The sequence below is a fragment of the Sinocyclocheilus rhinocerous genome, unplaced genomic scaffold (genome assembly GCF_001515625.1).
Source record: "Sinocyclocheilus rhinocerous isolate Xijiao unplaced genomic scaffold, SAMN03320098_v1.1 scaffold395, whole genome shotgun sequence".
In the NCBI taxonomy this organism is placed as follows: domain Eukaryota; kingdom Metazoa; phylum Chordata; class Actinopteri; order Cypriniformes; family Cyprinidae; genus Sinocyclocheilus; species Sinocyclocheilus rhinocerous.
This window is the reverse complement of record NW_015660890.1, coordinates 151,502-163,601: the sequence shown is the minus strand read 5'-3', so window position 1 is coordinate 163,601 and position 12,100 is coordinate 151,502. Positions and strand designations below refer to the sequence as shown.

General features: G+C 36.8%; 1 protein-coding gene across 1 annotated transcript; it reads right to left on the bottom strand.

The window, feature by feature from the left end:
* Positions 1-1,627: 1,627 nt before the first annotated feature.
* On the bottom strand, positions 1,628-11,786 carry LOC107725884 (tetraspanin-9-like). Its single transcript, XM_016535303.1, has 7 exons — positions 10,881-11,786; positions 5,036-5,227; positions 3,171-3,245; positions 2,815-2,916; positions 2,455-2,586; positions 1,820-1,903; positions 1,628-1,702 (listed from the first exon to the last, which is right to left on the bottom strand). Exons 1-7 carry the CDS (start codon positions 11,235-11,237, stop codon positions 1,628-1,630), a joined length of 1,017 nt encoding a protein of 338 aa, XP_016390789.1. The 5' UTR covers positions 11,238-11,786.
* Positions 11,787-12,100: the final 314 nt, after the last annotated feature.

Below are 12,100 nucleotides of genomic sequence, written 5' to 3'. Positions count from 1 at the left end.
TCTATTTCCTAACCTCTATATCCTGCATCCTTTGATCTCATCTCCCTCTCTTCCCTGACGGTGGGTGGAGGACAGCTCGTTTGCCTCCCAGCAGTACAGATGCACTTTGAAAAGATCAGTGAGCGAGAAAACAAAGAGAGACAGATATGAGAAGAGAGTCACCAGGACACAAAGCCCCAGAGCGAGCAGATGACTAGCCCAGACTCTCTCTCTCATACATAGAACATATAAACACATTCATACTTCTAACAAATAAAAGCAGGGGAGAATGGGGTAAGCTGTGACACTTTTCAGATAAGAAATTGACAGAAATACCTTTCAAATAATCTGAATATTTGAAGCCAAAATTTAGAAAATAATTTGTGTATATTTATGTAATTTATTTATAAACTATTTTACACACACACATAAATATATATATAATTAAAAAAAATTTTTTTATAATTAATATATTTATAATAAATAATATATATTTTTAAAATTTATATATTTTCACATGTTCATTTTATATTTTATATAACCAAAACAATTAAAGTCTTTCTGAATACTTTATCTGATAATCTGACAAAAACAATTGCATTTTTTGGTAGATTAAGGAGGTGACACATCTTACCCCAATCTCCCTAACACTTAAATCATCAGGATTGTTTGTGTTCAATTGTACAGTACATTTATGTGAATGTGAATGTGAAATATACACAGCATGCGATTGATATATTACATCAGCAAAGGGAACTGCGTCTACATGTACACAAGTGTCCAATAAAGAAATAGTGAATGTATCCTTTTACGAGCGTTGCAGATCTCCAAAATCCGATTTTACATCATGTGGGCATTTTTGTACAGTTCATACGCTAACAGACTATTTCTAAAACCGGCTGCAAACATCCATAATTGCTTCTCACAATGCTTTCCCTTCATTAGTTTTCATCTTACAGTTGCTGTTAAACCTCAGGCCAAAAAATAAATAAATTAGCCACTCAGCAACCTAGCAAAAATATCTACAGTCTGTTCTACATAATTAAATCTGATAGACTCAAAAAAAAATCAGCTTCATTTTCACTGGTAATAGTTTGTGATGGCATGAAGCGGGGTTTGAAATAATACATTAGGTGCTTAGAGAGTTTTTTTTTTTCTTTAACAATGGGTTTCGTCTAGGCATCATACTTCTTTCCCGCCCTGTGGATTTGCTGGTACAAGGTCATGGAGAATGCCATCCCGAGCAGCTGCAGAACAGAGAAAATGACTTCAGTGTGGATGTGCATCAAACAGGATGTGACATCAATATAATTACAGCAAATAAACTAATCATAATAAAATATAAAGTAAAATAATAAAATAAAATAAATTTAAATTAGAGACTATTGAAATAAAATAAAATATTATTAAAATACAATACAATACCAATCAGAGAAACTATTAAAATTAAATTAAATTTGAGAAACTATTAACATAAAATAATACAATAACTAACACATCTACTTAAACAATCCGTTTTATTGCTGGAAATGAGTCTAGCTAGTCTGCATTTTTGCAGTGCAATGCAATGCAATAAAATAAAGTAAAATTACACCAAAAAATCTATTTAAATAATAATAAAATAAACCAAAGCAAAGAAAATATTAAATTAATAGGCATCATACTTCTTTCCCGCCCTGTGGATTTGCTGGTACAAGGTCATGGAGAATGCCATCCCGAGCAGCTGCAGAACAGAGAAAATGACTTCAGTGTGGATGTGCATCAAACAGGATGTGACATCATTGGAGGCAAAGCTGTTTTCCAAAACATTCCAGGATGAGTCTAATCGTAATATTTGTACCTGCAAGACCAGCACACACATCGCGATGGTTCCGAGCAAATGTTTGTTGTCGTTCAGCCATTCCTCAACCTTCTCATAGCAACCCTGAGAGTCAGAAAGAAGAAGTGTGAAGTAACATTATAAGTAATGCTGGGAAGGCTATTGAAACTGTTTATAAATTCTGAAAATTTACAATGTGCACCACATTCAGAATTTAAAGTAGCTAAACTATATTCACACTATATTTATCAATATTTTAAGTAGTTATCTACAGTATAAGCAAGTAGCTAACAACATTAAAACTATTTAAGCAGAAAATATAGTTACATTATTAAACTGGATGATCACAGAAGTATTTATGACTATATACTGTATCTCAATTAGGGCGACTTGGCCCAGTAAACACCAAAAAATCTATTTAAATAATAATAAAATAAACCAAAGCAAAGAAAATATTAAATTAAATAAATTTAAATTAGAGACTATTTAAATAAAATAAAATATTAATAAAATAAAATACTATACAAATCAGAGAAACTATTAAAATTAAATTTAAATAGGAGAAACTACTAAAATAAAATAATAAAAATAAAATAAAATGTACATAAGAGTAATGAATAAAATAAAATGAAATCAAATCAAATATCCAGCTGTACCTGTGACCAGAAGACGTTAGTGACATTGCGACCGCACTCTCTATAGTGTTCCTGGCAGCATCTGTCTGGAACTGTTTTCTCCTGCAGGGCATCATGCCAGTCTGTGTGCCCAGTAACGCCACAACACTGCCACTGAGAGACAGAGTGAATATTCAGATTAATCATTTACACACCGAGCAAAGAAAATTTCTGCAGACGCCTGCATATTGTTCAGTACTGGAGGGCTTCATGAGTTATCTTCCATAATTCTGTGGAGAGCAGCTGCGGATAAGATGTGGCCCAATCAAATCTGAACTCACAGTGACCCGCCATTACTGTCACTGATGACCCTATATCACACCTGCACTCATTCACACACACCTCAGCTTGGATAATGTTCCAGGCATTGCGGAGGCCGATGTTATTGTCCGTGTTGTAGAGCCTCAGGCCGTCTTTCAGATCCTGCTTAGCGTTCTCGCTCACCTGCAGAAAAGTTTAAAGTCACATGAAGCATTTGTAATCCGAATATGAGTTACAGAGTCGATTTTTAGAAATGAAGAAAACTTTAAGAATACTGAGAGAGTAAACCAGAAGAGCAGGTGTGTGGGCTGTTGTTGTCAGGAGTCGAGTGGGTAATGAAAGTCTGTGTGCGGTGGGTGGTTAGTTCTGTGTTTGTGTGTGTGTGTGTGATAGATAGATTGAGGGGGTGTGTGTGATGCTTGTTGTTCATACTGTACCTTGTCCGTGTACACGAAGAAAAGGATGAGCAAAATCAGCTCTGCCAGCAGAATAATCAACAAAACAATGAAGAACTACAAGAAAAAAGACAGTAAAGTAAGTAAACTATTCATATCCAACAATACTAAGTTTGTATACACACACACACACACACACACACACATATATATATATATATACATATATACACACACACATGTATATATATTCAGTTGTATTTATTTATTTAGTGCATTGCCTTGTAATAAGTGGGATTATGTAAAGTCAGGCCAAAAATTACCCCCTCTCTCAATCAATCAATCAATCAATCAATACATATAGAAAAATAATAAAATAAAATAAAACTAACCAAGTGTTGCCCAAAGGCTGACACAAGCGAGTGGGATAAAGTATGTTTTTGCACTATTCATGACAATGGAAGCTGTTTGAATGTGGAAATGAGGACGCTTTTGTTTACCACTCGCAGCATCTCAGCTGCGCAGCCTTTCTCTGCACTTCTACACTCTCCATCATCTTTTGATGAAATGAGAGCTTTCTGACCCTGCATAGACAGCAATGGAACTACCACGCTCAAGGCCCAGAAAGGTAGTAAAGACATTGTTAAAATAGTCCATGTGATGTCAGTGGCTGAACCGTAATGTTATGAAGCTACGAGAATACTTTTTTTGCACAAAGAAAACAAAAATAATGACTTTATTCAACAATTTCTTCTCTTCCAGTCATGCGTTATAGTGCTCTCGTGAATAGCAGCAGAGACTGATTAGAAGAGAATACATTTTTGAATAAAGTCTTTAAAATGCTTTAAAAAAAGTATTCTTGTAGTTTCATAAAATTACGGTTGAACCACCGATGTCACATGGACTATTTTAATGATGTCCTTATTACATTTCTGGGTCTGGGAACATTTCAGTTACATTGCTGTCTATGCAGGGTCAGAAAGCTCTCGGATTTCATCAAAAATATCTTAATTTGTAAGTAATTACGAATGAAGGTAAGCACTGCTTTTAAATCTGTGTTAAATAAAAAAAATAAAAAAACATCAGAGCAACACCCAAACTACAGTGCCTATACAGAAACAACATGGCATATTTATCAGAAACTAGATTTTCAAAACCTAGGTTTTGGGAGGGAACTGCACAGGGTTCAGAAATGGATGAAAAGCTACTAATTAATGAAACCATAAAAGTCTAAAATAAAAAATTCAAAATAAAGCACTTGTGTTAAATAAAAAAAATAAAAAAACATCAGAGCAACACCCAAACTACAGTGCCTATACAGAAACAACATGGCATATTTATCAGAAACTAGATTTTCAAAACCTAGGTTTTGGGAGGGAACTGCACAGGGTTCAGAAATGGATGAAAAGCTACTAATTAATGAAATTCAAAATAAAGCACTTATCATAAAATGTGACCATTAACTGAAATCAGAGAATCAACATAAGAATATGTTGGTGAACTACTTAAATATTAACTTAAAATGTCAGGGGGTACTTAAGTAATTATTTTATGTCAAAGAGGTTTGGCTGACTAAAACTGTTTTTGTGACTCCCTCAACTAAACAATGAACTATTCATATGCTTTGTAGCATAATGGAAACTTTCATTTCAGCGCCTGAGAAGAACAGTTAAAAATGCAGCAACAGCTGAAGTGATAAAGTATGACGTTTTTTGTAGTTTACTTTTGGAAGACAACCAGAGAGGATTGTATTAAAACCGAACATGCATAATTTAGAAAGAATTTGCAAATGTTAAATCTCAAAACCTGACAACCCAGGATTACACTAACCCAGGTTTAAAATAACCCTGGATTAACAATACATTCCTTATGCAGTGTGCATTGTGGGAGTTTAGGTGTCGACTTACACTCAGCAACAGGCACTTGTTCTCCTTGATGGCACCGAGGCAACCAAGAAAGCCCGTTACCATGACGACAGAGCCCAAGGTAATGACCAGATTGGCGGCTGATAGGGAGGGGAAGGAGGGGGAGAAGGTGGCAAAACTGCCCTGAGAAACGGACAGCCATATGCCCACACCTAACAGCCCGCAGCCCGACAACTGAGGAGAGACAGACAGCGGAGAGCGTTTCACGTTAATAAACTCACAGAAACTCATTCATTATGGATCAAACACGCATAAACATTCAGTTCGACAGTGTTTCTTCAGGCTTTTACGTGTCCCAAAGTGTAAAACTGACTCTTCGGTTTCATCCACCGAAGTCAGTAGGTCTCAGGAGGACCTGAGAAGCACTTTCTGAACTCAAGTTCACTCAAGGTAAGGTGTACTTACTGTTTCAGGACTGAGATGGGTATGTGTGCACATGCCTGACCAACAAAGCGATACCTGTGTCAGCTCTCCCTGCTGTGAGAGCAATATAAATGCTAATTTGAACCGCAATGAAGGTTGTTGTTAAGTAATGAAGTGTGAATTTTTTGTGTGTCTAGATCGTAGGAGAGTAGAATGTGTGTTTGTTGGGGAGAAACTCTTGTCATTTCATGCTCAGGTAACCGAAATGTAAAAGTAGTCCAGTCTGCTAAAGGCCAGGCAAAAGGAGAAAGTTAGCAAACACACCTGGAGGACCAGCTCCAAACAGAAAACCAGATAATGCTGTATTTACGGCACAAGATGGTACATCTCTACCTGCAAAATGTGATTTTATACAATAAATGTCAAAATGCTTTCATTGTTTTATCCCAATTTACCAGAGGTGGGACCAAGTCATTGTTTTGCAAGTCACAAGTAGACTCGAGTCCGAGTCGAGTCTCGAGTCATGTGACTCGAGTCGACACCCCTGCAATTTACCATGCAGAGTCAACTATACTGTAAGTAAGCCATTTGTTGATTTACAAGTTCACATTTGTATATAACACTTCACAGTAAGATAAAGCTATATTTATTTTACACTCTGACTCAAGAGTAAAGATGCATGGATATTTAAATTGGCCAGTACGATTAACTGATAAATATTTCCATGTTATGGCTGATGACCAATAAATATCTGATGTTACGCTATTATGCGTAAATTAAGACTATTTAGTACAAATGAATAGGAAAAATAATAAATATTAAAAAACTATATACATAAAAACTAAAATAATTAATTAAAAACTAAAATCACTTGTTTTAAATACTACATGCAAATTTAGGCATCACAACATAGAAAAAATTTATTGAATATTACATGAAAATTGGATCATTTATATGAACATTATATGAAAAATGGATATTCTTACTAAAGATTACATCTTTTATCTAACGTTTGTTAAGTATTAAGTTTTTTACTTAGTTTATTTTCATAACATATATATATATATATATACATACATACAAGATTATATTAAACTGTGTTATTAAATTACTAGTGTTCTTAAAGATTAAATATGTTTAAATATGGATAATATGAATATATAAGTAAAATATATTACGAAATATTTTTAAGATTTTTAAATTAATAATTTAGAAGGGCAAGATGTTCTCTGTTAATCCTTCCTCACATAACGTGTGTCATTGCGAAGTATGCCCTACAGTGCAGCGGTCTGGCTCCCCACACACTGTTCTTTTGAGTGTAACTGAAGGTGAAAAGCTGTGTCATTCAGTTCCCTTGAGAAAATACCCAGCATGCACTCTGAGAATCACTAAGAACCACGAAGAATCTGAAATGAGACAGAACCCTTGTACTTGGAAAATGATGAGTACGAAAAATAAGAGATAAAACAGGTATGTGTGTGTGTGTGTGTGTGTGTGTGAGAGAGAGAGAGACAGAGAGAGAGAGAGAGAGAGAGAGAGAGAGAAAGAGAGGAGCAGCAGAGCAAGTCAGAAAAATAGGTTAAAGATGCTGAAAACTTTAAAAACCATGAAAATGAAAAGTATGGCACAGTAATCAGAAAGTCTGCGAGGAAATAATTAGGGAGCAAATGCAAGCATGAAAAAAAAGCCAAAGAGCACACAAACAAGAAAATAACAGAATAAAACATAAACAGGAAGAGCACAGAGTAAGACTATTCTGTCCACAGGAGCAGACAGCTTTTAACCTAAATTTTTGTATTCATGACGCGCAACCAGAATGAAGACGCACACAAACAAATTGAATTCAATCTATTCTCTCTGCCTTTGGAAAATCCTACATAATGGGTTTGTTCTTAATCTAATCCTGCATTTCAAATTGGGGGACTATTCGTTTGAGTGGTTTTCTTTACAGTGCACTGCATTCAAACACACATAGACTGAGGTAGGCATTTACTAGATAAATGGTCTGAAGTAGCAGCAATCAACACAATCAAGGTGTGTGAAGAGGAGACTGAGGAAAGGACTGAGAAGAAGCAGGGAAGTTGGGTCAGGATGGAAAGTAAAGAACTGGGCTAAAAAGGACCAAGGACAGGACAGGACAGGACAGGACAGGAAAGGACAGGACAGGAAAGGAAAGGAAAGGAAAAAGAACAGGCCAGGAAAAGGTAAAGAAAATAAATAGAAAACAATGGGAACAAGGTATAAGAAAAAGCAAGAAATAAACATGGGGAAAAAAGGAAAGGATAGGAAAAATCAAAAGAATGGAACTGGCCTAGGAAAGAAAATATATTAAATGTAAACACAGGGAAACAAACGACAAGAAAGTAATAGAAAGAAAAGAAATTATCTGAAAAGGACAGGGAAGAAAATGGGCAGAAAAAGAATAAGGAAATGGAAAAGGAAAAGGAAAGGATGACAGGCAGGAAATGAAAAAAGGAATAACAGGAAAAGGGATAGCAAAGGAAATGAGAAAGGAAATGGATAGAAAATTACAGGGAAAAGAAAAGTAATTAAAAAGATGGAAACAAGGAAATATGAAAGGACAAAGGACAAGAAAAGCAATAGAAAAGGAATTCACAGGAGAAAAAGGAATAGTAGTGTACTAGAAAAGACATGAAAAAGGAAATAAAAGGATAACGGAGAGGAAAAGGGATAGGAAAGGAAGGAAAAGGTGAAGAAGAGAAGAATAGAAAGGGGCAAGAAAGGAAATGGAAAAAGACAGTACAGGAATAAGGATAACAAAGGAAATTAAAAAGGAAAGGAACAAAATAAATCAATAGAAAATGACAGGAAAAGAAAAAAGGAAATGAAAGAAAGGAGCTTAATACTAAAGGGCAGGAAAAGTAGAATGAAAAGAAAATGAAATGACAAAGGAACAGGATAAGAAAAGAAAGTAAAATGACAGGAAAAATGAAAAAGGGAAAAAAGGAAAAGGACAGGAAAAAAGCAAAACAAAAGAAAGAACTTTTTACTAAATGTAGGCAGCATCGATGAATAAGTATTAGAAATAACATACCAGAAGATCTAGAAAAGTTGAGTCAGTCGTTCATGTTAATAACAGATCCCACATGCAAAACTGACCTCACACCCACTAATGAGTGTACTGTGTGTTTGTGACCTTGTGCAGAGTGAAGTGAGTCTGGCCTAAACTTTCTGACTCATGTATTAAACATGGAGCTGAGAGCCATCAGGCTCAGTAATGTCAAGCACATGAAATATAGATTACCAGTGACCTAAAACACCTCCTCAACTCCACTCAGAAACATCATTACCACCCCATTTACATTCCATATAAAAATAAAAAAAATTTAATGCACACAATACATCAACTGTCTCTCACATAAGCAGCGAGATCAAGCGTTTTTGTATTATGTTCTGAAAAGACTTTATTGAACGCCTCTGTAAACCTTGTAATTCAAAAGAGATATGTAATTTCTCTTCAATGGAAAACTGAACTCCGAAATTAAATTCCAGTGAAGCAAAAAAAACCACACTATCGCTTTGACAAACCATTCCATCTCAAAGTAATTCTATATAAAGCTTTCAAATTACTTTTATCTTTCTTTCTATCTCACTCCTCCATCTTTCTTTTATTCCCTCTCCGCCCTGCTGTTTAAAGTGTACAGTGTAAAATCTTCAGGCATTTGCAATCTTCACATAATTTCCTTATTCTTTAATGTTCCCTTTTCCATCATTATATGGGTGTATATGTGGGTGTGTGTGCAGTGGGAGATTTTAGATCAGTCGGGAGTTTTTTTCTCAAGTTTCCTGCTTGTGATTTGGTGCTTCTGTCATTAAACTGGCCCAGAATCAAACAAACAACAACACACACAGCAGATCAAATGAGCGAAATCTCACAACTCACAGAACCGTAATCTGACACAGACTTCCTGTTGCAGATACACCACAACAACAACAACATAGACACAGATGATTGAAAGTTAAATTGGAGGCCTATAAGAGATGTTAGAATGAAAAAGAGTGAGAGAAAAGGCGGGGGGATTTGTTTGAGTGCTCTAGTTCAGATGAATATGTATTACTGCCTTTGATCTAAGAGCATTTAACACCTCGTGATGAACCTACTTCCCTCCTTGCCTCTCACTGCAGCACACACATGCGTGACATGTTCACAAACATTGACTGTGGTATCAATTTTTACCAAAATGCTACAGTTATTACCAGGTGCGTCATACCCATTCAGACTGATTTCTGAGTTAAGTGTTTATGATTTATTGGCATCTTTAGAAACCGTTTTATACAGACTGCATTCACAACTACCATTTTCTAGCCACTGATGTATTTTACAGCTGAACAATACTAGAAAAATATTTCTCTAGCAATTTCCATGACTTGGGATTTAATTAATATCTATGATTTTTTTGTAGGCTAAAACTGCTATTTTTATTTTATCTGATAATTTCGTTATTGTGGGACCCTGCGGCGTGCAGCATGGGAAAATAAACACATAGTATATGCAGAAAACACAAACACCAAGCATCTTATTATCCCACACTGCATGCATCTGACAATCATTCACATGAAAATCTCAATGAAGAAATTTAGCATTACATCACTTGCTCACCAGTGGATTCTCTGAAGTGAATGGGTGGCATCAAAATGAGAGTCCAAAAAAACATCACAATAATCCTTCCTGTTTTGTCCTCTCACATCAAAATTCACCAACATATTTGTTTAAAGCTGTTTTGAACTTTTTTTCGCTTATAAACAGTGCTTGATTTGTGCATATTTCTCTCTTGATTCTGACGAGAACATTTTAACTGGAAAAAGAACAATGGATAAAGGACTCATATTTTACGCAAAAGCAGTGGTTAAAACATCTTAAAATGATGGATTTGTTTCTTACAAACACGCAGCTTTTCACTTCACAAGATGGTAATTAATGGACTGGAGTTGTGTGGATTACTTGTGGACGGCACCCATTCACTGCAGAGGATCAATTGGTGAACACAAGATGTAAATGTTCTACATTTCTCCAAATCTTTTCAGATAAAGAAAGAAAATCATCTACATCTTGGATGGCCAGAGGATGAGTAAAATTTAAGCAAATTTTCATTTTTGGGTGAACTATTCCTTTAATTCTTTAGAGTTGCTATTTAGGATTATGGATTCACACAATTCTCCAACCCCACATATGAGCAATAATAATAGTGATGCTCGCCTTAGAGAACATCGCTAATGATCCGCCCCAAGCTCACATGGCTGAGCCAGAAACAAACATTGTTAAACCATTCAAACAAACAGCGCATTGTTTTCAAAACCCCACAGAGACACCATGCTCACTTTTTGGGGAAATCATTGTATAAACAGCTTTCTTATAGCAGTCTCTGCACATTAATCTTTGACAAGAGAACGCATTTTTACAACAATTAAGTGTGGATAATTCATGCTGTACTTTGATACTCACCCAGAACAGCAGGTTGAAGAGGAACATCATGTATTTGACACAGCACAGGCATCCACGAGCCATCTTCAGCTTCTCAAACTCTAGGAGCAACACAAATGACAAGTCCAGGTAAAACACAACGTACTTCCCACCGGCAGACACGCGCTTATGCTGAGGCTTCCCTCCAGGCGGGACGGCGACAACGGCACCGTCACTCTGTGCCGTTTGATCTTTGACATTTGACCCCCGGGAGCCATAGAAGGCCCCCAGGGCCAGGCGGTGACCCCGACGGGCCGCCCGGGTGAATTCTGACTCTGTGCTGTCCAATGAGGGGCTTCGCTGGACCTCGGATTCGTGGCTCTCACACCTCTGCATCATCGGATGAAGGCCGAGCAGAGGGCATGTTTCACACACACTCACACATGCTGCAACTTAAGCTGCATGTGTCCAAAGTTGCCATTTGAAAGGCTTTAACTTAAACAGCTGTGCTCACAAAACACAAGAACTTCAGAGGTCACAGATGTCTAATGAGAGGGTTTTCTCGAGGTCGTAATTCCTTTGCATTGAGAACGTCTTCCTCCTGGTGCTTCCTATTTGTCTTTTCCCCCTTTACGCTGTTCCTATTGTGCGTGCAGGAAAGCAGAGCATGTGCTTTCAACTTTCCCCGCTCTCGCTCCATCGCACTCTTTCATTGCTCTGCGTCGGCATGATTCGCTTTGCTGCATGTACCACTTTTTTCTCTGCACGATCTTGCTTCCCTGCAGTGCTATTATTAGAGATCTCCTCTCCCAGCTCTTCCCATCCCAACTAGTGCTCCGTCCCTCTCTCTGCATCCTCCTACCTTCATTCGTTCATCCCTCTCTCTCTCTCTTTGGCTCCTCCTCCTGCACTCCGGCCAATCTGTTTGCAGGTCAATGGATGCGTTATCTCCCTTCCCATGTACCTTTGAAAGTATCAGTAGCCAAGCGGGGAAATGAAAGCTGATTGAGGGAATAAATCAAATCCTAGCACATGTATGTCTTATCCCTGTGATATTGTCTGACTGTACATGCCGTCTCGCTTAATCAGAGCGTTTTTGCAGAGATTGTGCAGTGCCAATGTTTCCAGGTCATTTCTCTGTTGTCATGCCACATAAGTGTAAAGAGTGCATCTGATTTGTTTTTTTGGTGTTGTGTGGATGGTGCTCTTCATGATCTTTCAGCACATTTACATGTTAAAACACACTTCAGACAAAAAAACAT